General features: G+C 40.8%; 1 protein-coding gene across 3 annotated transcripts in view; it reads left to right on the top strand.

The window, feature by feature from the left end:
- Nucleotides 1-27,915, top strand: part of LOC146834526 (ferric reductase 1-like) — a 594,548-nt gene that overhangs the window by 267,883 nt on the left and 298,750 nt on the right. For all 3 annotated transcript variants that reach the window (XM_085601924.1, XM_085601923.1, XM_085601922.1), the window contains one exon: nt 26,887-26,978. In XM_085601924.1, the coding sequence (XP_085458050.1) occupies nt 26,887-26,978 (92 nt within the window). The remainder of the gene's footprint in view (nt 1-26,886; nt 26,979-27,915) is intronic.

The following is a 27,915-nucleotide window of genomic DNA, read 5'->3' as shown; positions in this document are numbered from 1 at the left end:
TGAGGCAAATCATCTGGATTAAATACAGCATATGTTCCAACAATCTCACTTTCTCTATTATCTATAGTCATCCTGTACAGAACATCCTCATCTGGTGTCTCAAAAGCTATTCCATCCGGAGTACAGAAAATTGTGCAATTCATCTTACACAATAAGTCCCTACCTAACAAGTTCACTGGACTAGTGTCACAGACTACAAATCTGTGCATGTCTGAAAATTTCCCTATTCTTACCCTTACTGGTTCGGTAAGACGAGTCTTAATCTGTGTATTAGCTACACCAACCACTTGGATTGCTTTGTCCGAGAGAGGAAGATTTCTTCTATCTGCTCACCTGACAGTTGATCTCGTCGCTCCTGTGTCTACCAAAAAAGTAACACTTTCCCCATTTATTTTCCCATCTACAAATGGTCCTGCCTGGTCTATTTCTAGAGTTGCACCAAGTATGCACTCTTCCTCCTCTCTTCGGCACCGTCAATACTCCCCTTCAGACTCACTCCCTTCATTCTTTAACCAGTACTGTTGTACCGGGCTTGAACGTCTCGGTTTGTTTACCTGCTCATCATTGTAGAATCCCGAATCCTGGTTATATTTCTGGGACCCTCTATTCTGCGGCAAGGGCGGTTTTGGCTCTTGACTCTGCTGTCTGATAACCTTCTGCTGTTGCTGCTGATGATTACACCCCTCGTTCTGCACCTGTTGATTCAATGATTTATTCTCATTACTCACTAATGGTGGATTGGTACCCTCGGATCTCCAATGCCCCAATTGTCCACAGTTGTGACATGAGAACTTCTTCTTTGCTTCTTCTAGATTCCCCTTTCCCTTTCCTGTGCCATATCTGGGCCTATTTCCTGGATTATTTGCTTGTTCCACCATCTGTGCTTCTTGTCTTTCTGCAACTTTCACCTGTGCCCACATTGCTTTCTCTTTCAGCTTTCTCTGTTTTGCCTCAATTTCATCACTGAAGTATTTCGCATGTCTCAAGATTTCATCAATTTTTTTACTCTGCCAATCAACTGTGTGCTCACGAATCCTTTCACTTATTTCAGGTCTCAAGCAATATACAAATCTGTATACAAAATGACTCAAATCCTTATCACCCAGGTGTTCATCTCCACTGAACTCTTTAAAAGCCAGTATCAGCCTTTCATAAAAAGCATGAACTGATTCTTTCGCTTCCTGATGTGTCCTATCTATCTTAACCCAGTCTGTCTCTTTAGGGGGTACCTTATTTTTCAGGAACACAATAACCTGCTCATACTTCTTCATGACCTCTGGGTCTGGAGCTCCTGTTTTCTGATCTCTTGGGTATTCCTTAGCAGGCCAATCTACAACTATTTTACACTCTGTCCACAAGTCTGCTGGAACAATTATATCAAACAGACTATTCAGGTCAATCCACAGCACTTTTGACAATTTCACAAACCTGTCTACCTGCCTATACCACTCGACAGGCTTTTCTCTCAGTCGAGGGAAATCATTCGTAAATGACAAAATATCCTGTCTAGTCCATGGGACATGTACATATCCTCCTCCAGGAATCTCTCTCATAGGATAGGCATCCACTGTTTTTTCCTTTTCTTTCATGGGAAAAGCTGAAGTCCTGTCCACTGAATCTTCCCTTTTCTTGTACCACCTATCCTTCCACTTTTCCACATCACCCCATTTTCGCAATAAGGAGATCATTTCCTTAATCTGCCCTGTTCTGCCAACATCATTTAGATTCTCAATGTCTTTGTCAGAGAAATCCACCCTGTAAGGCTTCTGCAAAGCTTTCACCTTATCCATGTCAACTCCTAATTCACTCGCTATTCCTTTTAACCTCTCATGTGTACTCTTAGCCCTCCAAGTGATACTCTTGCACATAAATAACAACTCTCCATCATGATGATTCTTTATCATTTCTGTAGGAATTGTTCCTGCAATAAACTCCTCTAATTCTATGCGCAACCTGGCTACATCAATTGCCTGTGAATCTTTATCCTTTTTTTGAAGAACTTTCAACCAATCATTCAAATCCTCAGCTGTTATTTCTGTAGACCTTTTCACTGCACCCACTTGTTCTGCCATCCTCTGTGGTTCCAAAATTGATCCTCCTAAACAACCAGTATTCAATCCTGAATTAGGCTGTACATCTGATCCTCCACTACATGTGTCATGTCTCCGCTGTCTCAAATTATTTTCTCCCGTCCTCATTCCTGATTCCTCCAAAGAACAAGAACCAACCAAACCATTTCCTACATAGGGAACCGTCAAACCATTTTCACCCATTCTTTGCTTATCAAAAATAGGCATAACCGGACCTATGGTTACAGGCACTGTAACAGCTTCTAGATTTTTCGTTAGCTCTCTAATTTTCTCTGGCAGCTCAGATGTCGTTCTTGCTAATTCTCTTGTTTTCTCATCCCCGATTTGATTCTCTCGCTCGCGCTCTCTCTCCCTTTCCGTGAAAGAGCTACCACTCTTCAGATCAGGTGTCACAATCTCAGTTTTAACAATTCGCAAAGTATCTCTTATGGGAGTAGCAACTGGTGTTCTCTCTTCTGGTTCCGGTCTATATGGAGGTGGTTTCTTGTAAATCATGTCATCCAAGACCTCATCCTCATAATCATTAGCCCCATACCTTCTCACTTTTGTATCAGGCACCTTTTCCGTACCCTTCCTCCCTTCCTTCTCCAACTGTCCTCATAGGATATAGTCCCTCTGACATACTAGCATCTCGCCATCTCCTCATTCGATCATGATTAGTTTCGCGATCATATTTCCTCCTGCATCCTTCATAGTTGCGAAATATGGGTATCATACCTGTATATGGTTAGAGGACGGGAGAAAATAATTTGAGACAGCTGAGACATGACACATGTAGTGGAGGATCATATGTACAGCCTAATTCAGGATTGAATACTGGTTGTTTAGGAGGATCGATTTTGGAACCACAGAGGATGGCAGAACAAGTGGGTGCAGTGAAAAAGTCTACAGAAATAACAGCTGAGGATTTGAATGATTGGTTGAAAGTTCTTCAAAAGAAGGATAAAGATTCACAGGCAATTGATGTAGCCAGGTTGCGCATAGAATTAGAGGAGCTTATTGCAGGAACAATTCCTACAGAAATGTTGAAAAATCATCCTGATGGAGAGTTGTTATTTATGTGCAAGAGTATTACCTGGAGGGCTAAGAGTACACATGAGAGGTTAAAAGGAATAGCGAGTGAATTAGGAGTTGACATGGATAAGGTGAAAGCTTTGCAGAAGCCTTACAGGGTGGATTTCTCTGACAAAGACATTGAGAATCTAAATGATGTTGGCATAACAGGGCAGATTAAGGAAATGATCTCCTTATTGCGAAAATGGGGTGATGTGGAAAAGTGGAAGGATAGGTGGTACAAGAAAAGGGAAGATTCAGTGGACAGGACTTACTCAGCTTTCCCTAAGAGAGAAAAAGAAAAAACAGTGGATGCTTATCCTATGAGAGAGATTCCTGGAGGAGGATATGTACATGTCCCATGGACTAGACAGGATATTTTGTCATTTACGAATGATTTCCCTCGACTGAGAGAAAAGCCCGTCGAGTGGTATAGGCAGGTAGACAGGTTTGTGAAATTGTCAAAAGTGCTGTGGATTGACCTGAATAGTCTGTTTGATATAATTGTTCCAGCAGACTTGTGGACAGAGTGTAAAATAGTTGTAGATTGGCCTGCTAAGGAATACCCAAGAGATCAGAAAACAGGAGCTCCAGACCCAGAGGTCATGAAGAAGTATGAGCAGGTTATTGTGTTCCTGAAAAATAAGGTACCCCCTAAAGAGACAGACTGGGTTAAGATAGATAGGACACATCAGGAAGCGAAAGAATCAGTTCATGCTTTTTATGAAAGGCTGAAACTGGCTTTTAAAGAGTTCAGCGGAGATGAACACCTGGGTGATAAGGATTTTAGTCATTTTGTATACAGATTTGTATATGGCTTGAGACCTGAAATAAGTGAAAGGATTCGTGAGCACACAGTTGATTGGCAGAGTAAAACAATTGATGAAATTTTGAGACATGCAAAATACTTCAGTGATGAAATTGAGGCAAAACAGAGAAAGCTGAAAGAGAAAGCAATGTGGGCACAGGTAAAAGTTGCAGAAAGACCAGAAGCACAGATGGTGGAACAAGCAAATAATCCAGGAAATAGGCCCAGATATGGCACAGGAAAGGGAAAGGGGAATCTAGAAGAAGCAAAGAGGAAGTTCCCATGTCATAACTGTGGACAATTGGGGCATTGGAGATCCGAGTGTACCAATCCACCATTAGTGAGTAATGAGAATAAATCATTGAATCAACAGGTGCAGAACGAGGGGTGTAATCCTCCGCAGCAACAGCAGAAGGTTGTCAGACAGCAGAGTCAAGAGCCAAAACCGCCCTTGCCGCAGAATAGAGGGTCCCAGAAATATAACTAGGACTCAGGATTCTACAATGATGAGCAGGTAAACAAACCGAGACGTACTAACCCGGTACAACAGTACTGGTTAAAGAATGAGGGGAGTGAGTCTGAAGGGGACTATTGACTGTGCCGAAGAGAGGAGGAAGAGTGCATACTTGGTGCAACTCTAGAAATAGACCAGGCAGGACCATTTGTAGATGGGAAAATAAATGGGGAAAGTGTTACTTTTTTGGTGGACACAGGTGCGACAAGATCAACTGTCAGGTTAGCAGATATAAGAAATCTTCCTCTCTCGGACGAAGCAATCCAAGTGGTTGGTGTAGCCAATACACAGATTAAGACTCGTCTTACCGAACCAGTAAGGGTAAGAATAGGGAAATTTTCAGACATGCACAGATTTGTAGTCTGTGACACTAGTCCAGTGAACTTGTTAGGTAGGGACTTATTGTGTAAGATGAATTGCACAATTTTCTGTACTCCTGATGGAATAGCTTTTGAGACACCAGATGAGGATGTTCTGTACAGGATGACTCTAAATAATAGAGAAAGTGAGATTGTTGGAACATATGCTGTATTTAATCCAGATGATTTGCCTCAAGAGTTGAGACACACAGTAAAAGCGGCAGTTTGGGATTTTACTGGAGAAGATGTGGGATTGATGAATAATGTAGATCCAGTGAAGATTAAAGTGAAAGAGGGGATCGTTTATCCTAATATCCCACAGTACAGATTGACACCAGAAATAATTGAAGGAATAACCCCTATAATTGACAAGATGATTCAACAGGGTGTTTTGAGAGAGTTACTGAGTAGCCCGTGTAATTCACCGATAATGGGGCTAAAGAAACCTAATGGGAAGTTCAGGATTGTACAAGATTTGAGAAAGGTTAACAAGATTGTGGTAGCATGTTGTCCCATTGTGCCAAATCCGTCAGTGATTTTGTATCAGATTCCTCATGATGCTGAGTGGTACACGGTAATTGATTTGTGTCATGCTTTCTTTTCAATTCCATTGCATCATGACAGCCAGCCGATTTTTGCATTTCGGTTTGGACAACGTATTTTGGCATGGTGCTGCATCCCACAGGGGTATACAGAGTCCTTCAATATTCAATCAGTTGTTGAAAAAGTCATTGGTGAGTTTGATCATGCCTGAAAGCTCAGTACTAGTGCAATATATTGATGACCTACTTGTGGCATCGAAGACACGTGAAGCTTGTGAAGTAGATACCATAGCTTTACTGAATCATCTGGCAGATGGAGGGTTAAAGGTGTCTCCGGCCAAATTGCAATTTTGCAAGAAAGAAGTACATTATCTTGGACGCAATATTGAGAAAGGTCTGAGAAAAGTGACCAATGACAGGATCAAAATTATCAGAGGAATGAGAGCCCCAATGACCCAGAGCGAAGTGAGGATGTTTCTGAGAATGGTGGGTTTTTGTCGTCAGTGGATAAGTAAATTCTCCCTGATAGCAAAGCCACTGATTAAATTGACTAAAAGTGAGGTGAGAGACCCATTGGAACTGAATGCAGAACAAATGGCAGCATTTGAAGAATTAAAGAGCAGAATGTGTGAAGCTCCTGCTTTGGGAATGCCAGACTATGAGAAGGAGTTTGAGTTGTATTGTAGTGAGAGAAATGGATGTGCACTTTCAGTGTTAATCCAGAAACATGGACGACTGAGAAGGCCAATTGCGTACTTCTCACCAACACTTGACCTCGTAGCTGTGGGTTTGCCAGGTTGCCTGAAAGCAGTAGCTGCTACATGCAGAAGTTTGGAACAGAGTGAGGGTATAATAATGGGATATCCTGTAAGGGTGTTCGTACCTCATGATGTGGCAATTCTTTTGACAAGAAGCAGAACTCAATATATGTCACATAGTCGGCTGACTAAATATGAGAAAATCATTCTGGGAGCATCAAATGTGACTCTTGAGAGATGTGTAAATGTGAATCCAGCAATTCTGTTGCCAGATGCTGAAAATGTGAGTGTGGGAGATGATGTTGATCATGATTGCTTGGATGTGCTTGACTACTGCACAAAACCTAGACCAGACATAAGAGATCTGCCACTACCTGAGAGTGATCATGTGTTGTTTGTGGATGGATCATGTCTGAGAACTGATGACGGTGTGCTGAGTGCAGCATATGCGGTGTGCAAGGTTTCAGAAGTTATGGAAGCTTCGCCTTTGAAAGGAGTTAGATCTGCTCAAGTGGCTGAATTGGTGGCATTGACGTAAGCTTGCAAGATTGGGAAGAATTTGAGAGTGACTGTGATGACTGATAGTCAGTATGGATTTGGAGTGGTTCATGATTTTGGCGAACTTTGGCTGCAGAGAGGTTTCTTGACGTCGAGTGGAACTCCTATAAAGAATGCTGAAGTGATTGGGAAGTTGCTTGAGGCGATACAGCTGCCTAAAGAACTAGCAGTTGTAAAATGTGCTGCTCATGGACAAGGAGATGATTTTGTAACTCTTGGTAATCGTTTTGCAAATGACATAGCACAGTATTGTGCAAAGAACAATCATTCGATTAACCGGGGACGAGAGAGGGAAATGTCTTTTTGTTCTGTGATGTTTACTAATGTCTTGGAAACATGGGATGAAGTGAAACCGTTGCAGGAGATGAGGAAATGAGAGATTGGATCAAGGCAGGTTGTGCCCCAAGAGAGAAAGATCATGTTTGGATCTATAGAGATGGAAGACCAGTCATGCCTAACTCGATGCTATCAACAATGGCAAGAATGTATCATGGCCAGGGACATCTGGGGAGGGACGCTATGATTAGGTCCTTTAAGCAAACCTGGTACAATGCAAAGTTCAGGCTGATTGCAGAAAGCATCTGTCAAAGATGTTTGATTTGTCAGCAGTTCAATACTGGAAAGAAGACAGTGGTGAGCCTAGGAACAATAGGCAGAGAAGGAGGTCATTTTACCAGAATGCAAATAGATTTCATTGAAATGCCCCAAGTGAATAGATTGAGGTATGTTCTAGTGGTAGTCTGTTTGTTCTCAAGATGGGTGGAAGCCTATCCGACTAGGAGAAATGATGGAATAACTGTGGCAAAGTTACTGTTAAGAGGGTTGATTCCTAGGTACGGGTTCCCAGTGACAATTGAGTCCGACAGAGGTGGACACTTCTACAATGAGCTCATGGGTTTAATTTGTGAAGCATTGAGCATACAGCAGAAGCTACATTGTGCATACAGACCAGAGGCTTCTGGTGTTGTAGAACAGATGAATGGCACAATCAAAAACAGAATTGGTAAGATGTGTTTAGCCACTGGAATGAAATGGCCTGATGTCTTGCCTCTAGTGCTAATGACTATTAGATCTACTCCAGATAGAACCACAGGGTTGAGTCCACATGAAATATTCATGGGACGAGCAATGAGACATGCTTTCGTGCCTGTCAACAAGTTGATGACAATAACTGATGACATGATTTTGGATTACTGTAAAGGCCTGGCTGACGCAGTTCATTCTGTGTTTCACCAGGTTGGAGAAGACGCCACCACACTTGAAAAGAAGCAAGCCCATGATCTAAGTCCAGGGGACTGGGTGAGGATAAAAGTGCACAGAAGAAGAAATTGCTTGGTTCCAAGGTGGGGAAGGCCAAGACAAGTTATTTTGACTACGACAACTGCAGTAAAGTGTGCTGGTGTGAAAAACTGGGTTCATGCAAGTCATACTCTGAGAGTTCCGAATCCAAAGGATGGGACTGGTAAAGAGTATTTTGAAGAGTCAGATTCCAGTGATGATGCAGAGACTGAACCAGTGAGAAGAAAAAAGAATCCTGAAAGGGGGGGAAGGAGAAAGAGAGTCAGTCAGGTGATTCTTTTTTCTTTCCGAGAGAGACTTCAAGGGAAACATTGAGAGCCTCAGAGGAGAGATCGGATTCTGTAAGAGTGCCTGAAGTTCCAACAACGAGGGATGAAGAAAGAGGAGAAAGGAGCAATTCCACAGAGACTACACCTGAGTCAGATGAAGGGATTGAAAATCCACTTGAGATTATTCCTGAAGAAGTAGGGTCAGAAGAAGATAGAGAGGGACAGATTGCGGAAGACACCCGAGGCGGTGTAGGGGACATTCCTGATAAGCTAGGTGAAGGGACAAGTAGACAGAAAGTAGACTGCGTGTTGGAGACCCGAGGAGGGACAGAAATAGGGAAATCTCAATGGGTGGAGAAAAAGACTGTGGAGCAAAAGAAAATTGTTCATGGACCAGAGGCAAATGAAACCGAATCGGATGAAAGTGAGAATGAGAAATCAGAGGGTCGAGTTCTGAGAAAGAGAACTTGGATCGGAGAAAGAAATAATAAAGAAGTGAGACCAAAAAGGAGTGTAAGAGAAGATCTTTGGCCTAACAGGATAAAGAGACTGAGATACAGACTGACACGAGCAAATTCATCGAAAGCTGAACAGGTGAACGAGGTGTCCAGTCAGAATCAAGCAAAGGGTGAAAAACAAGAAGTGTCAAAAGAACCAGAGGAAATCAAGAGAATCAGAAAACCTAACCAGAAGTATAGGTCACCGGACTGGACGTATGTGGCACTGTCTGAAGAAGAAGAGGCAAAAAGTCAAGGAAATCCAGAGGGGACCTTACGAGAAGTGGTTGAGGAGGAGAAAACTGTTGGAATCCTGAAAGTTATCTTGACTGACATTGGAGAAGAGTCAGATGCTCAGGATATTGAATATCTGATACAATTTGATGTTGCGGAAGAAGAAGTGAAAAGTGATAAATCCAAATTGAGTGAACTAAAAGAGTCACTTGGAAAAGAAGTGAAAAGAAGAAAATCTAAAATTAGCTGTTTGAAATAATCTAGTGTTCTAGTGATTCAGTAGTGGAGTAGTAGAGGCTAAGTCAAAAGACACTGCCAGAGTAATAAGATGGCTAACACAGAAAATAATCAAAGTAGATGTGCCTTCTTGAAAAAATGGTGTAGAATGTGCTGCTGCTGTACAGGATTATTAATGCTACTATGGGGTGTACGTGCTTTACTAGTTACTTTTGGAGTTACAATAGACACTTTTGGAATACACACTGAGAATATGACTAACATAGGGAAAAGTTCGCAGAAAATAGTGCCAACTAGAATTAGTAACATTTACATACATAAAGATAGGTCAATTAATGATTTTTCTAGCAATGTTTTCTCAAAGTTGTTGTACGAATACGTAAAGACCATGGAAGTAAGGGATTGTTACGTTTGTATGCAATTGCCTGCATCCGTTTCAGAGGGAGTTACTTATCACCATCTTCCAGCTACGTATGGGATTTCATGTAGTGTGTTAAGTAGTGTTTTTTATTTGTTAGGGAAAATAGATTATGAGATGTCTAACAAAGATAACATTTTTGGGCAGTTGCCTATGGATAAGAAACTGAACCCTGCTAAAGAAGCTAACATTTTTGGTGAGATTTTTATTGAGACAGAAGAATTAACATTAGATTACATTTTTAGAAACAATTTAACTTGCAGTTTGAAAGAAGAAGAAAAGGGGCTTTTCTAGACATGGTAGAGAAAAGGAGAGTGAGTATGCATGAAAAGGCAGGAGAATACAAAATGAGTGAGACAATATGGGATATTGAGATGGGAAAGGAGTTGAAGAATGGGGCCAGTCCAACTTTGGCTTTAGATGCACCACAGAAGGGTAAACTATGCATTACCAGAAGGAAATCCCAATATGATAGTTATTTTGTTGGGACTAGTGAGTGCCATGATACATACTTTATTGCAACAGGATGGGGATTCAAGGGGGGAGAAGATCCAGTTTTCCCGGGAGTGTATTATATTTGTGGGAGTAAGGCTTATTACAGGTTGCCTGACCATTGGTATGTCACGTGTTATGTTGGCCTGGTCTTTCCAAAGATTTTCCATATAGATAAGATAGAAGATGCAGAACAGATTAATCTACTAACACGCTTTAAGAGAGAAACTTGGTCAGAAATTGTAGGTGATATTTTTGGAGCTTTATTTCCAGCAGTGGGAATTTCCTTAAATGCATATGGAATTCGGAAACTGTAGACAGTGGTGGATCGTTTATCGACAAGCACCGCTGGAGGGTTTCTTTTGGTAGATACGGAGATGGTTGCCTTACGCGCCATGTCTATGCAAAATCGACTTGCCCTTGATATTCTATTGGCTAAAGAGGGTGGAGTTTGTGGAATGCTGAAAGTTCAACATTGTTGCACTTACATTCCTGACGAAAGCAAAGATCTAAAGGTCTATATCAAAAATATTACTGATTTGCATGAAGAATTAGTACCACTGGAAGCTGAAAGTATCTGGACTAAAATGGCTAATAAGATAGTTGCTGTTAAGAACTTTATTGCTAAAATAGGTAGTACCATAATTGGTAAGATATTATTTCCTTTGACATGTGTAATTGTTGCTTTATTGATACTTAGATTAGGGTGTTTGTGTTGTAAAAAAAGGGGAGGGAAAAAGAAAATAATAAGACAGAATATGAAAAGAAACAAAAGAGGTCAAAGAGAGACCCACAAGAAATAGAATTAGAAGAATTGAGGGAAAGTGTTTATTTGGAGTCGAAGAGGGATGATGAAAGAGTGTGGTGTTGAAGAGTCATAAAAGACATTTCAATTTCTCCTAAGAAATGGGGACTAAATGTTTTTTTTGGGTTGGTTTTTGTGGCGATATGTCACCAAAGGGGGGATTGCTGGAGCAGGGTTTTCAATTGAAAATTTATTGAGATTTAAACTCCAGTTTATGTCTATATGTCATAATTAAAATTACTGATAATTAATTATTAAATATTAATCTTGTTGAAGTTTCTGATTAATCAACTTTACTAATGAAAGAATTACACGCGGGATTGCATTTATGTTGCTATATTAATACGTGAATTAAATTGGTGAGCAGATTAATTAAATAAGTGTTGCTAAAGTGTTATTTGTAATGTTTTTGCGCTTTAAAATAACGTGCTTTAATGCTTTCTTGTGTTGCAGATGGCTAGGTAATCACATACACATAAGGGTATTAGTGGGAATTAACACTGTATAATCATTACGATGTGGTAACGCGGTTTTGTGTTTCTTTTAATTAAGATGGTCCATTTTGGCCTAGACAAAGATGGCCAATATTTACAGCCTGCATTTGAGTAGATGAAATACGACGAGAGGCCTCGCTGAATATGGTTGGAAACCACCTGACCTCGGCCTCTGACTGTATTAAAAGATTCCGTGAGGACAGCAGCTCTGGACTTGCTGCCAGTTGCCCTTGGAGAAGAATAAAGCCACAATGAACTCTGATAAACTTGCGGTGGCTTCACTATGATTCAGAGGAAGAGCATTCATGGATGTAACATTTTTTAGTTTGTGCTTCCTTCTTCCATGGTTTTTATTTTTGAGATTTTCGAGAGCGGAGGTTTTCTAAATGTTGCGAGTCAACCTCCTTTCCTGCTCGCTCTGCTCAATGGTTCAACGGACGTTTAGAGTTTGTTTGTTACTTTCAATGTTTAAGTTTTAGTATAAATATTGTTCGACTAGGGAGGGTCTAAGGCCACTTCTTCTTGAACCTATGCTCGAGAGGATCAACGCTGATTGAGAGGACGGCGACTCGGGAGACTTTACTGAGAGACCTGTCCTGACCCAAATCCTGACATTTAGCTAGAATAGGTAATTATGAGAATAATGATTTTGCTATTGATTGACTTTCATTTGAACTAATTTAGATAAAAGATAACCTTTGTTTGAATTCCAGTGTCCTGCACTGGTAGCACAGTACTGCAATGGCGACTGGGACAAAAAGCTTGGTTAATTGGAAGGCCCTATTTTTTTTTAATTTTCAGCTTCACAGGGATCCTGTAACATCATTGTCCAGATACGCCAGGCTCTGTATGCCCACCCCAGGCACTTTTTATTTATTTATTGAGTTTTGTATAGCGCTGGCTAGACCCGGAGGTATCCGAGCGCTTTACATGAGGAACATGGTTACAAAGTTAGATCAGTTTCTGCAGCTTAGTTACAGGAATTGTATTAGAACAAACGCATAGCATAAACAAGAGGAAAAAAATAGGCAAGGGGATAGAAGGATAGGGGAGAGAGGGAAGGAACAGGTGAGGTAGGGGAGAATAATGGAGGGAAGAGGAGGGGGGAGAGTATAGGAGGCACAACGGGGAGACGAGAAAAAAAAGTGTCCGTCGTCCGGCTGGGTAGGTGACGGCCAAGGGGTGAACCAAAGCCAAACTCCTCTATAGCTCCGTGGAACATTTTAAATGCTAATTTCTGAAACTTCTGAAAGGATTTACACCAAATCACAAAAAGTTTGCTTTCCAAGTAAAATTCTAACTTATTATCAAATTTGGTTTTCTGTATCAGAGAGCAAAGATTCCTAAGGGAATTAACATGGGAAATAAATGTTTTGAGACTGCTCCATTTTCTTGGCCCCGGTGTGCTAGCTCATTGTGAAACTTCCAATAAAGAAGTTATTAGCAAAACAAAAATCACTCTTCCTATGTAAACTTTGACCTAAATATCACACACAGTGGCTACATTCATTGTGCAATTAATATGCATGAAAATTATAGAGGCGATGATGGCAACTCTGTTATGGTTAGGTCAGAGTTTAGCATTTAGGTAGTTTTCTGGTCTGGGCATTAACAGATTTCATTTTAGAGATATTGGGACCATTATTTTGCAGATGGATGTATTCTCTCATAGATTTGAGAATCTACTCAACAAATTAAAGTCATACCATAGGATTAGGAAGCCTTTTCTCCTGTCATCCATTGTGGTTTCAAATGATTTTTATAATGGGATGTGTGATTCACAGGCCGGATTCACAAATTCTGAACCCTCCCTGGGCTCTGCAGATTTTTCTGAGGCCTAACGATTTATGAATCCGACACAGGATGCATGAATCTGAAGAGAAAAATAATTACGTGCATTACAGTTATGCTTGGTCAACATGGTGGTGAGTTGGGGGCAGGTCCTGACCTCCGTTCCAGTCCTGTCCCCGCCACTGGGACTTGTCAGAGGCCAAGCATTGTGGCCCACCCCTTCAATCCATTGCCAAAGTTGGTTTGCAGCAGGGTTTGACAGCCCACGCCAGTCCTCACTCTGCATGGCTAGACATTGTTGGTTAAGCGCAGAAACCTGTTGCATTAGGTATGATAAAAAAAACCACTAAGATTAAAGTGAAGCAATGGTTAGCTTTCAATGTAACACATTAACGTGTGTTAAAAAACTAGAAACCCACTGAGAAAAAAAACACAATGCTAAAGTGGATTTATAGTTGCAAATGAAAACCGAAATAGCATCAAAGTTTACAAGCTAAGGTTTGGATCACAATCCTGAACTGGCAGAACAGACTGTCCATAACTTGAACACAAAGTGCAAGCTATGACCTCACAATATTTCTCCCAATTAGTAACAGCACCCTTGAGCACAACATAATGAATACCAATAGATACCCAAACCAATAAATAATGTTATAGTCATAGCGTCAGTACTAAGGATAATATAATATGTCATCTCCTCTGTGAGATTATTTAGAACATTTTAATTGCTTGTAACTCTTTAAGGGTGATGTCAAGACCATTGCATCTGGTGTGTGAGTTTCTGGTTTGCCTGTCTGTTGAGCGAGTTAGGGATTGCGGTTCTAACCATAACTTGTAAATTTCAGTGTTTTTCAGGTTTAAATTATATACATATTTTCAGCAAGCTCGCAGCGGGGTAGCGAACTTTTCCTATAAACCAGCACAGTAGTCCACCTTTACAGCACGACGTTCTGACAGCCGAATAAAGAGAACATGCCGCGGCGCCATTTCATTAAAACAAGTTTATTTTCAAAAGTCCAGCAAAAAATGCGAAAAAACAGCAATGCCTGCCTGACCATAATGTGGAGGGACTGATAACTCTGTTAAACATTTTCATCGAATTGCAGTTGGATATGTAATTTAAGATAAAAGTGCGACACAAACATAAAGAATTGTTTTAAATGTAATGTAACCAGAGAAAAAAAAGGGTGTGATTCCCTTGATCAAACTATTTCAATTTCAATGGCCACTGTTGTTATAATGGAAGAATTCAGTGCTAAATCAGTGATTCTATTTTGTTACAATGTTTTCTTGAAATTTTTTTTATATATATATTGAATTCGACAATTCTACAAACCCATACAATAAAATATGACCTCACAAAAGTTATCACAATTTATCAAAAGACATTTGTAATTTAAAATAATTCACATATCATGTTACACAGCACAATAGATATGAATCACAATTATGACAGCACAATAGATAGACATCTACGTAAGACTAAAAAGGTTACTATTCTTTACGAGTGCACATCCAATTGGACTTTACAACATAGCTTCTTGATACATTGATATAATCAGTATTTGACTTCTCTAAGTTGGTCCTTGGATTGTGCCTTCAACAGCGTCGACGCGTTTCGATGGCCTCAGATTATTCTTGCCATCTTTATCAAGACACAAATTTGTCTATCTCTTATGTTGAATCCTTAGTTTAAAATCACGGTTTTATTTATATGTAAACTCTTTCATTGGACCACTAATCCAATCCCACAGTTCGTTTGTCCGGTTGCCTATCTTTGGTTGCTTGTGCCAACCTTCTTATCTCATATATCTTTAATGTTATCCCGCTTTTAATCCTTCTTCCCTTATTATATTCAGTTTCTCCTTAAATGAAGGGTGCCGTACACTTTGGAGCTTCCGTTGCTCCCTTTTGATTGAGCGGATCTATATTCTTATGACCTCTGGTCCGGAGCAAAAGCGTCGAGTTTATAAAATGTTCACCAATTTGTCGATGTCCCCTTATTTTATGTCCTTCATTCTTTTTTGTGTTCCGTTTCTCGGAAAATGATTCCGCGTACTGTAGCACTTTCGTTGCTGCCTTTTTATCGTGCGGATCTATGTAATGAAATCATCTGGTTCAAAGGACGGGCACCGGGTTTAAAAAAATCTCCATCTCTGAGTGTAATGTACTCAGGGCGACGAAAAATATGTAGAAGGCAATTGTTTTCTGCTGGAAGGTAATATGATTGAGGTACAACACAGTGGTAAAAAGGCAACACTAAGTTCCACCTAGGCACCATTAGGGAGTCTTTTGTTTAGGTTGTTAACACAAATGTATCACATGGTGTACTATAATGAAGAAGTAAGTGAAGTGTAACCTGACCCGTGACCAAGGAGCTGGTAGTTCTGAAACGCATTGGGCTATTTTTGCTGCACTCTTGAAAATAAACACGCTTTAATGAAATGGAGCCGCTGCATGTTCGCTTCAGAAACACACACATATATCTGTTGCTTCCATGACACAACATGCAGTAGTATGCAAATCCCTATTTCACAGGAAGCCATGAAATATGGAAAATATAATGACAAAATATAATTGTGCCACATAATGGCACAACTTTAAATGTTGCAAGAAAGTTGCTTGCACAAAAAAGGAGTTGGAAGGCAAGCTGTTTGTTGGACCTAGCCCTATGTGCAGGGTCATACCCAACATTTTTGCTTCACCCCTCTTGTTTTTCTGAATTCGTTTTTGTTGGAAATGGTCCTTTTTGGAGGGCTACCCCCAAAGTGTTGCCTTCTTCCTCCCCTTTTTGTTGAATTAGTTTTTGTTGGATTTAGGATTCCAAGCAATTTACCTCTACAAACCAGTGCTAAAGTGCATGTGCTCTCTGCTTAAAACATGGTAACTTTGGCTTATCCACAACTAGCATATTTAATTTACTTACAAGTACCTAGTAAAGTGCAATACATATGCCCAGTGCCTAAATCAAATTCTGCTAGTGGGCCCGCAGCAATGACTGTGCCATCCACTTAGGTAGCTCTTAAAACATGTCTCACCACTGCAGATCCTGTTTGTGCAGTTTTAAACTGCCATGTTGACCTGGCAAGTTCACCCTCTTGCCAGGCCCAAATCCTCCTTTTTTCAAATACATATAAGTCACCCATAGATAGTCACTCAACATTTCAAGAGCATTGTGTATTTAGAACGTAGGACATGTACTTTTAAGTTTGACATGTTCTAGTAGTGAAAAACTCTTACATTCGTTTTTCACTACTGCTAGGCCTATCTCTCCTACAGGTCAACATTGAGAGTACCTTATTACATCTTATAAGTGTCTTTATCAATTGGGAAGCAATGGGACCCCCAAGTTCGGTGTCTCTGGAATCACAATTTAAAATCCTAATTTATGGTGAAGTCAGATTTTTAAATTGTAATTCTTGAAATGGCACTTTTAGAACGTTTAATTTTTCTGACTTTTGCCATTTGGTACCTTCTGCCTGTCTTTGAATACACTTCTAGGATGGGTGACAGCTGGGCTTTGCACATTCCCTCCAGACAGTCGCACACAAAGGGCACTTAGTTGTGACTGATGTGCCATCCACATTCTGATGGGCCATCCTAAGCAGGATGGGAGGGAGGAGCTGACACACCTGAATGTGCTGTGTCCTGTCCCCACACAAAGGGCTTCAGTAGTGTAGCTTCAGTAGCCCTGTAGTGATTCTGGAGCCCAGGCAGAAAGGGCTGGTCCTCTGTGCACTTCAAAGGCACCTCTTTGAAGTATTCCCCACAGGCACAACTGAGTATAAGTACTGGACCCCTGAAACCACCAACTCAGTACACTTCTGGACCTGAGAATATTCTGCCAGGAAGGACTGCTGTGCTGCTGAATGGACTGTCACTCTGCTGGACTCCTGCTCTGCTGACCTGCTGCCCTATTGCCTAGGAGTGGGAAGAACTGGACCTGTATCTCTCCAACCCAGAACCAGAGTGATTCAAAGGGCTTGTCTGCTTGCCTCCTGTCGGAAGTCTCCGGGACATCAAAGACATCACTCCACTCACGAACAGCACCTGGACTCCACTATCTGAGAAACTTGCCCTGCCAAGTGGTGCCAATCCAGTCCTGAGCCCTTGGAAGTGGGTAGGAAGTGCTGCATCTACCAAAACCCACTTATTGCCATTGTTGCGTGGCTTGGAAATGGTGTATCACCCTTGGCGCCAACACATTGCCACTGCTGCAAGGACCAAAGAAATTGCTGACTGCACAATGCAACATCTCCAGTTCCTGAGGCATTCTCGACCTGCATGGCTTGACAACGCATCGGCTACATCTTATAGTTTGCCGACGACGCATCTTCGACTCGTGAGCCTTGGATCCGGTGCATTGCCTAAATCCAAAGGGATTGATGCCAACGCATCGCCTCCGCTGTTACACACATCAGGTCATCGTCGACAACACAACAAGGTACTTTTCAGAGAGACAACGTTGGTCCATGTATCTGACCGGCACTCCATTGCGATCGGCTTGAACTTTTGGATTTGACCCTGTTTAGCATGAGCAGATAGCCCCAGTTGGTGCTTTTTGCTTTTAAGTACTATATTTCAAGATATTATTTAAAAATTCCTAATTATTGGATATTTGTCATTTTGGTCTTGTTTTGTTTGTTAAATTAAGCTCTATTTCTAACCAAGTGCGGTATCATTTTGGGCGTATTTACACTGTTTTACTATTTGAAGCATTGCACAAATACTTTACATGTTGCCTCTTAAGTTAAGCTTGAATGTTCTGTGCCAAGCTGCCAGAGGGTGAGCACTAAGGGTGGTGAACTCTGCTCCACTTGCGTATATTTCGGAGTTTTCCACACTCCATGTTACGCAGAGCTCACGGAGTTACAAAAAACTGCACTCCGCGGAGAGGAGTTTTTTTCCTCGCTCGTTTTCATAAACGTCAAGTTGATGAGCGTAAGCGAGGAAAAACCACCTCCCGGCGGATTTTTTCCTCATTCGCAATTGTCAACATCAAATTTGTGAGCGGGAGTGTGGAAAATCAAACTCCCGGGGAGATTTCTTAACCCGGGCGGTCAGATTTCTCATTGCGAGTGGTCGCGTATGCTTGCGACTATTCGTATTGAGAAACTGTCCGTACACGTTGAGAAAGCTGCAGCTCTGTAAAAATCTACTCGAGCGGCAGAAAGGAAGCAGCGCATGCTAGCGCTGTGCATGGTGCTGTTCGTGATGATTGCACAGTGCAGACAAGCACATGGCACTGAAAATCACCGTGAACGGCACTTATCTAATGCACTCCACTGCTTGCGGAGCTCCGCGTAGCGCTGCAGAGTTTTTTTTGCACTTAGTGAAACTCCGCGAACTCCGCCCAGGCTTAGTGAGCACAGGTTTTTTTAGGGTGTGTTTTTAGGGTGTGTATCTGACTTACCCTGACTGGGATTTTGGTTCCTGCTTGGACAGGGTACACACCGCTACCAACCAGAAACCCAATTTCTAACTGTTGGCCTTAGGACTCTGTACACTTTATCACTGCTAAAGTCCCGTAAACATGGTAAAATGGGCTTACGCCCAGCTGGCATGCTTAATTTACTTATATATCCCTAGAAGAGTGGCCGGTGTGCAGTTTTAAACTGCCAATTTGACTTGGCAAAATAACCCCTTTGCCAGGCATAACCCTTCCTTTTAAATACATAAAAGTCACCTCTAAGGTAGGCCCTAGACAGCCCTTAGGGAAGGGTGCACTGGATTTAAAAAAGTGGGCTTGTACTATTGAGTTTTAAATGTATTCAAGGTGAAAAACTCTCAAATCTGTTTTTCACTACTGGGAGGCCTACCTCTCCCATAGGATAACATTGGGAGACCTTATTACATTAAAAACATTATGATTTTGTTTGGGAACAGGTAGACGTATCATGTGTGGTCTGTAAAGAATTGCAATTTAAAATCCTCTTTTGTTTGAAAATCTGATTTCAATTCATAATTCTGAAAATGCCACTTCTAGAAATTTGGCTTTTTCTTGTTCTAACCATTTGGTGCCTGTGTCCTGGATCACATTACTGTGATTAGAGTGGCAATGGTCCTTAGCGTATTCCTCCCAGGCAGTGACACAAAGTGTTGGCAGGACAGGGCATTGTACCAGGATGGGAAGGGCGAAGCTGTTTCCTACTCCACTTGCATTTCAGCTGCATCTTCACACCCCCAAAGAACTTCACACCAGTCTTTTTTCACGCTAGATCTCTTGGTACCAGGGCATGAAGGAAAGAAATTCCAGACTCATCTGTGTGGGTAAAACACCAGAAGCTTCTTCCACTTCAAAGTTTGCACCAGTTGTAAAATAGGACCTTCAGATCCACTCTGCAGTTAACTCCGGACCTGTAGAGGACCCCTAGAAGGACAGCCTTGTACTTCAGAAGACTATCTGGCTGCTTGAAGCTTGCTTTGTCCCCTCATATGATTGCCCTGCTGCTCGAGGCTTGCATTGCTGATTCATTCCAAGACTATCAGAGTGACTCTAAGAGTCAGGTAGCTGACCTCCTTCTCTTAGCTACAGGGATACGACAAGCTCCAGAGGCCTCCCGCTCCAGAGGCCTCCTTGCAACTGCCCAGCTGATCTGCTGCACTGTACCAGTCACTGGACCTGCTGAAGCCCTGCTGGCCTTTGCTGGAGTGAGTTTCTGATCCCCAAGAGATCTACCCCAGATCCCGGACCTTTGGTTGGCATAGTTTGAGCTCCTTCTGTGAAGAAAGGAAGAAATCCTGAAATCTTTGGCTCTTTGCGACCGTGAAGGAGTTTGTTTGCACCAAGATCTTGCTGCCTACGACTACCAACAATGTGAGCCTTCTGTGACTCCGACTCTGCAACAGTTGTGCAATTTGTACAGTGCCATTTTTGAGCTAATTAATGTTATAAATATTAAACGGGATTCCCGTAAAAAACCTTATCAGTGCAAAGACATACATGCTTATACTTCAGAGAAATAGAAGTACCATAATCCCAATAATAACCATTTACTGGAGTACATTGCTCTGGCGATAGATCTATGCATAATACTGTACAAACTGTCAATGTTGTAAATAAGATCTAATGTATAAGAATAAAGGTGTTTCATGACCAAATACTATGAGAAAGTATTATAGCAAAAGATGTCACAGAAATACTGACATTTGGCACATTTGATAATTTGAAGCCATAATTTGGACATTAGGTGCATCAGTGGTTGTGCAACATGATGCAGACATCACTAGCAATTCGTCCCCACTCCAATAAAGCAAACTCCACAATTATAGTTTGCATGGTACAGTATTTTGGAAGACTTGTAATGTTTCTATTTGTATAATTTTTTCCTTTTTTCTTCTACAATCCTGGCTTACTTTATTGGTTTCTAAAGCATAATGAGTTTCACAATAGAATAGAAGTGAAGGGAAAAATAACAATAGGTCCTAAGAGTGATCTGTCTAAAAATATTTCAAGTCACTGAAAATGTCTTTATGTTGTGAATTAGTTGTTCACTGCATCTTTTATTCCCAGCTGTTAATCCTTAAAATAATTTCAGTTATTAGGTTGAAGATTAAAAATCATACCATGACTATTCAATAATGCTTTATTCGATTTCTTTACAAGAAAATCATAAAAGCACATGCTAGCATACAACATTATTATCGAAGGGCCCGATTCACAGAACTAATTTAAGACTAAATCCTAAACTTACTACCATTTTGGTATTCACAGAAGGCACTTACTCATTTTGGTATTCACAGAAGGCACTTACTCATTTTTGGTATTCACAGAAGGCACTTACTCATTGATGAGTAAGAGCCTTCTGTGAATGCCAAAATGAGTAAGTGCCTTCTGTGAATACCAAAATGGTAGTAAGTTTAGAATTTTGTCTTAAGTTAGTTCTGTGAATCTGGCCCAATGTCCTTACAAAATCTTTTTAAAAATACAGTCTAAAATATAATTCTAAAACTCCCTACTATGATGTCTTTTAAGTTTAATCAGGGGGAGTAGCATATTATAAAAATGTAAGTTAAAATAGTTTTCCTACATTTAATAACATTTTTAAAAAATACGGTTAGTGACCTTTTAAAATATTCATTCTCTAGTGATTGCAACACTAATAATGTGGGACGACATTGTCTGAGGCCAAGTGACCTTAAGATTGGAAAAATCCATCTCCTTCTCTGTATAGAAAAACATTTCTAGACCAATCATTCATAATAGGAAAACTAGTTAGTCTATTCTAAAGCGGGTCAGTACAAATCTATCATAGCCACGTTGGGTGTTTTTAAGCTATGGCTGAATACTATAAGTGATTAACATCAGTTGATTCGCCTGTACAGTTGGTTTCAAAATTTCTGCTGAAAATCTGGTTGTCTCCAGGAGCACCAACAAGCTTCTTTTAAAATCTTTTCTCATGACTTAAGTCATGGTACTTGGATCGTTGTAATATTCAGGATGCCCAAGATGGTTCATAAAATAATTAACATATTTTAGTCATGGTATTTTAAAGACCCGCTATAGCTTAAGACTATCATTTAAAAATTTCCCGATTAAAACTAGTTTTTTCAGTAGTCCATATCCTATGCCACAAGAAAACAGGTTTTATTTTTATAAGGTCAGATATGTGCAGCATCCCTAGTTCAGAGTTGCATGTGTAAATAGATGTACTGCTTGGGACTGCCAGCATGAATCTAAAAAATGCATTCTCAACTAGCTGTAGGGTTAAGGGTCTACATTGCCTCAGATACCTGCACAGTACATAGCCATGGAGACACATTTTGCCTGGTAGATGTGTAATAATTCTACGGGAGGTAGTCTACCCAGTATTCTAGAAAAGTTGGCTAATGCAGCAGTAGTTTTCATAAACAGTAGTTTCCTGGCTTGAACTGCCTGAGTCCATGTCCCCTTCTGATCAAAAAGAATTCCTAAATAAGAAAAGCTTTTAGTTAATTTGACCTTTTTGTTATCAATATAAATATCCCTACATTTTGTACTACCTCCCCCGCATTTCATGATAAAGGATTTTGAGGTATTCACTCTAAGGCCCACCATGTGCATTAACATGAAAAAACTTGTCACTAACCTTTGGAGCCCCAATTGCGTTTGTGACATCAATAAAGCATCGTCTGCATACGGTAGGGCAGGTATGGGATGTTTATCAATTTGTGCCGAATCCTGTGTAATAAAAAGGGTGCCAAGACACAGCCTTGTCTCACCCTTCTCTGTATTTTGAACGTGGCTGTGCAATCCCCGCTAGCCCCATAACGGACTCTTGCCTTCGCTTCACAATAGAGCTGCCTCAAGAAATGTATAAGTGAGGATTCCACCCCCATACCGTCCAAGATCTTCCATAATTTATTGTGTAAGACATAATCAAAGGCTGCCGTTAAGTTTACAAACGCCAGGTATAGCCTGCCGTGTTTAGCCATTGTGTACTTCCCCAGAAAGATGTTTAGGTTTAGACCCTGCCCAACAGTGCCTAGGCCCTGTCTGAAGCCAAATTGTAATTCTGATATATTAAAGTTAGCGGGCCCCATAGTGGCAAATTGGATTTATAAAATTCTACGGTGACTCCATCAGGACCAGGGGCTTTCCCACCCATACTGGTCATAATGGCACGGTTGGCCTCATCTTGAGTAAAGTGGACATCCATTGGATAGTTATTGGGTGACAATAATTCATGCTGTAGCTGGAAAATTTCCATGGGTGTTTCGTACATGGTGTTATTATACATGTTAGAGTAATGTTCCACCCATTGATCTTTGGCAATGGCTTTCTCTAAAGTAGGTATATGTCTGGTGACCAGGAATGGGGAATTTACTGCCTTCCAGAAGGCCGTATTGTCTCTGGTTAAAGTGGTTTCATGGAGAGCTGACCAAGCTTCTTCCCTTAACGCGCCTTTACGCTCTTTAAGGGCGCACTTATATATATTCCCCTCTAGCCATTTTTATATCTTGGCTGTTCCTGGTTGGCTTATGTAAAACATATTTTAATTTGGAATATGCTTTGGTACATTTGACGTCAAACCAGCCTTGTTTCCTAATGTGCAGATGTTTATTTTCCACAAATAATATGTTCAGATATCTGTGAAAAGAATTTTAAAATATCGGCATGAGGAGTTGTCTCATCAAGACAGGCTAAGAGGGTGGATTCACAATTAATCAATAATTTCATAGTGAATTCAATTGGGTCCACCTCGGGCCAACGTAAATAGTAGCCGTTGATTTTTTTCAGAGAGATATTCTGGACTATATCAGCTGTTTAGCCCTTGGTATTTATTGCCTTGCTGGACAAAAGAAAGGTTACGCTTAATGGAAAGTGATCACTCAAGGAATTCTTATGGGTGGTAAAACTTTTGAGTCTGGTTGAGTGTCTATTTGACATAAGAATATAATCAATAGTTGAGTACATCCCTCTCCCATTAAATGTAAAACTGAAGGGGTACATAGGTCGTTAGCAAATCTTAAATCAGACAAGAACATAATTTAATTTATGTATTCCCACATAATTTGTATGCGGGAAGTGTGTATAACTATTCCCATCATCAAACATAATTCCGCACACACCCCCCTTGGTATATAGGCACAATACAGAATTAAAATCCCCTCCCCAAATGACAAGCACATCTTTTACAATTTCATTCTGAATGAGATTTAAGTCGTAACTTAATTTCCTCAGCACTCCCACGATCTGATCAGGCAGTGCGTTATTATAAAAATCTAACGGTGCAATACAATGTAGTTTGTCAATGTGAGTTATAAAAAGTTGGTGATAGGTTTCTGATTTCTTAAGTTCAATCTTATTTACATTCACATAATTGGATACATATGTGCAAAGCTCGCCCTTAGATCTCCAATATACCGATGGTACCACAGCGGTATGTAAGGTTTTATATCCATTAATGTGTATAGTATCTTTTACCCAGGTGTCCTAAAGGCACAATATATAAAAATTCCCTACAAAATCCAACTATAGTGGATTTGTAAGCATTGTTTGTATGCCTGCAACATTCCAAAATAATAGATGACAGAGATTATGCCTGCTATTTGCTGTGTTGTTCACTTCCTTTAATTTATCTGGAGATCTCTGCCTGTGTAAGATATCTATGTTATTAAACACTTCGCTTGAGTAGCCATTGTACCATGCATAGGGGACAAGATATCAACATCTAGGCAGGTTGGGGGTTTTGAAATATCTAAATTAATAACTGAATCGGAGATTGTTTCTGGGTCGAGAGTATGAGCTTGTATGTCTGATATTATATTATGTATAGAATATCTTCCGTTATTTGTGTAATTTATGGATCTATCTTATTTAATCAGTCTACCTCCTCAAGAGTTGGGAAGCTATCAAATCGATTCCTAACCAGGACATTATATATATGGTGAAGATTATCATTGAAGTCCCTGCTAGTAGATCTTATATACAAGTCCTTTGGTGGTTAATAAAAGTAACCCAAAGGCACTAAGTTAATGCCCTGGGTCATAATAAAATGATTTCCTGCTCTCCTCAAAATGCTTTGGACTAGGTGTGGGGTTTTGAATGTTAATACCACACAATCACCATAAAGGCTTTTGCGATCTCTGCTAATCCAGCTGACTCTTCTAGCCATTTTAAACTCTGCAAAAAGTGCCTCAGTGAGCGCTGTTTGTGATCCCAGCCAGAACAAGGATTTGTTTCTTAAAGTGTCCCAAGACTCAGATACCTGAGCTGGTAATCTATGGACAATTGCCAAAATTACAGTGTAAGGGGTGGCAGCTGGTGGTAAATCCAGATATTCCATCTCTGGCTGGTGCCTATTTGGAGATAGGGGTGTGTGAGATGATTGTAACTTGGCTAGGTAGAGGTAAGAGCCAGAGGATTATTACCATTTCTAAAGTTAGCTGGGTTTATATCGGGTATAATAGGGTCCAGTGTGGTCCTTATAGGTTCTATTAGGGACTTTGGTTCTAACGTTATTTGGCCCTCTTTACAGTTTGTCCCAGCCAGTTATATATCCTTAGAAGGGGCTGCTTGTATGGGTCGGTATGTATTGTCCCTTTACCAGTTAACTTTGCTGGACCAACATGCATGTTTGATGTAGTGTCATTATAATTATTCTTCAGATTGTATATGCGTTTAATTAAGGTCTCTTCAATTAGGGCCACTCTGTCAGATAATCTAATTAGAGCGTCTCTTAGGAACTTTTTAGATCATCTATTTTTTTGTGGGTAGCTTTCTAAGATCATCCTGTGAGTTGTAGGGTTGACAATTGACAAGAGATCTTGCCCTGGGGCCTGCCTAAGAGCAGAGCTAATGTTTTACCCCATTTGATTGTTTTTTTTGCTCGTTTCTGGAGGTGCCGGCCTTAGTTCTACATGGGTATCCTCAGTTACTTTGGGAACACTCTCCAGATTTCTAGGGGGCTTTGATGGTGGTTGGGTGTCGTATTCCTGGTCACTGACCAATATATGGTTGGACACATTTTTAATACAGCCGTTTAAGATTGATTGGCTCTTTGAAACCTCGGATGGACATGCATGATCATCCTCACCTACTGTGGGTCTATTACTTGGAGCTACTAATGCCCCCGGTTTTTCTAAGTTCAGAGTTTCTTCCTCTTAGGTAATCTGCTGTTCAATTGCTTCCATAGCCCCTGTGAGATAGTTCATTAATGTCAAACGTGATTTCCCTGCAGTCTTTGATAGTGTCGTTGGTTGATTGTTGGCCACTTTTCTTGTTCCCATTATGCAGACCGGCTAAAGGACTAGATGTTATGTGTAAAGTTCCAGCAAGTTACTGGTACAAGTCCTAGAAAATTTGACAGAACCCGATCTTCTTGTTGAGATCGTAAACCAATCGCAATGGTCTATTATATTGTATTGTATTTGCATAGCGCTTACAATGTAGAGGGCCACTGTAATGGTTCTGTGTCAGAGATCAGTCCTCACTAACAGAAGGGGGTAGGCTCACAATGCTGCAGTAGCAGTAATTGTAGCGTGCTCTTGTGTGAAGGCTCGTGCAATATCCCCCTCCACACGATAATCACAATACTCACTTGTAGTGAGCCAAGTTTGTATCCTAAGTTGTGAGAAGCTAAACATGGGGCAACAAACTCACCATGGCTGACAAAACCAGGAGCCCAAAGACCAAGAGGGGGGTCCAGCACGGCCTCTGCCGGTCTACGAGGTGCTAAGACGGGTCCAACTTGGCCCAGTCTTGGCCCGGGCTTGCCCCGTGCACGTCCAGCCCTGCGCGACGCTTCTCTGGTCTTAATAGTGCTCCTGCACCATCGAGCAGCATGACCCCACCTCACAGGGTTGGCAAGGGTTCCTCTGTAAAGTGGAAGCGTGCAAAAACGGCTCCCCGTGACTAATGGTTACTATGAGATAGAAATAGAGTGAATTTGGTTCTAATTATGATGAGGATTGATCAGCTATTGCATTGTAATATTCAATATAAATATGGCCATAACTTACATTAATTAGGAACGTGTTTGCTTTAGTAATAAATTGGCTAATTCGTTAATAAGCTTTAAATATTCATATGTAGATAAATGTGCAGATTTGATAAATAGAATTCAATACCCATAATATGTATTATAAAGACATTTGGTAAACGTTTCAATGACATTTTTGTGAATTAGATGACGAGTCCTCTTAAAAGTTAGTCTAATATGTTTTCATGTCTTTCTCTAATGATAGGACTCTGCAGTGAGTCACACAAGTGCTACAGCCAAGTCAAAAGTCAGCGCTGTCTGGGTCGCACCTTCTGGACGGACGCAAATACTATTTAGGTATTTATTTTCATCTTAACACGTTTCCCTTTTTTGTGCCTAATTTTTCTTTCCTCTAATAATCATGGAGCGGATAAGGTGTACAGTGTCAATCCTCATAGCCAGAGAGTCCTGGGCCAAGCTTTTCCATTACCGTGTTATCTCTTAGCTCCAAATCTCACAATTTTCTGGATTGGCTCTTAAAGATCAATGTGTAAATGGGGCAGACTTAGTAACTCGACATTTTTCCTTCCTTGGAATCAATTCATTCATATTTCATCCTGCCGAATGTTCACATGAGTTGTTAATTCTTTCTTATCCCACCTCTATTCCTGAAAGTTGCAGAGACTTGCAGCATTTCAAAGGTAAAATACAGGTTTCTAATTGTAATGGGGCAAATGTCGAATTCTGTAATACCAACACTAAAGATCATATGTACCAATTTTGTTAGTGTGCTGTTCAGTGCTTAATTTGTAAAATATTAAGTGCCAGGGCTCTGACCAGGAGGCCACTGCAGCTTGCAGCACCCATCGCCCCTGTCATCGCTGCCAAAACAACTACTACTCATCTCTCTCGCATGTATATGCGACAGTTCAGATTATTCCAGGTCCCCAAAGCCAAAGGAATGGCTGTGGAGGCAGGTATTAGCAATTTATTTATGTATATTGTTTTCCTAAACAACTGTTATACTGCTCATCTCTACATTACATGAGCAGCGCCACCCTGTGGCAGACTGCCCTAAGTGTGGTGTTGACAATTAGGTGCCAGTGCCGAGCACCAGAAACCAATTAAGTGCCGGTGCTCAGCACCGGAAAGCACTGGCTCAAATTAAGCACTGTTTGTAACAGATGTGCTCTGTGGTGGGGGCTGAGGGGCATGGTCGATTTTACCAGACACCAGCTGGGGAGGAGCTGTTCAAGACAAGGATGATAGTCCACTCTTGTCATGTTGGTTTGCA

Source organism: Triturus cristatus, chromosome 4_2, assembly GCF_964204655.1.
Source record: "Triturus cristatus chromosome 4_2, aTriCri1.1, whole genome shotgun sequence".
Taxonomy (NCBI): Eukaryota; Metazoa; Chordata; class Amphibia; order Caudata; family Salamandridae; genus Triturus; species Triturus cristatus.
The sequence above is the reverse complement of the archived record's forward strand: the minus strand, read 5'-3'. Positions and strand labels throughout refer to the sequence as shown.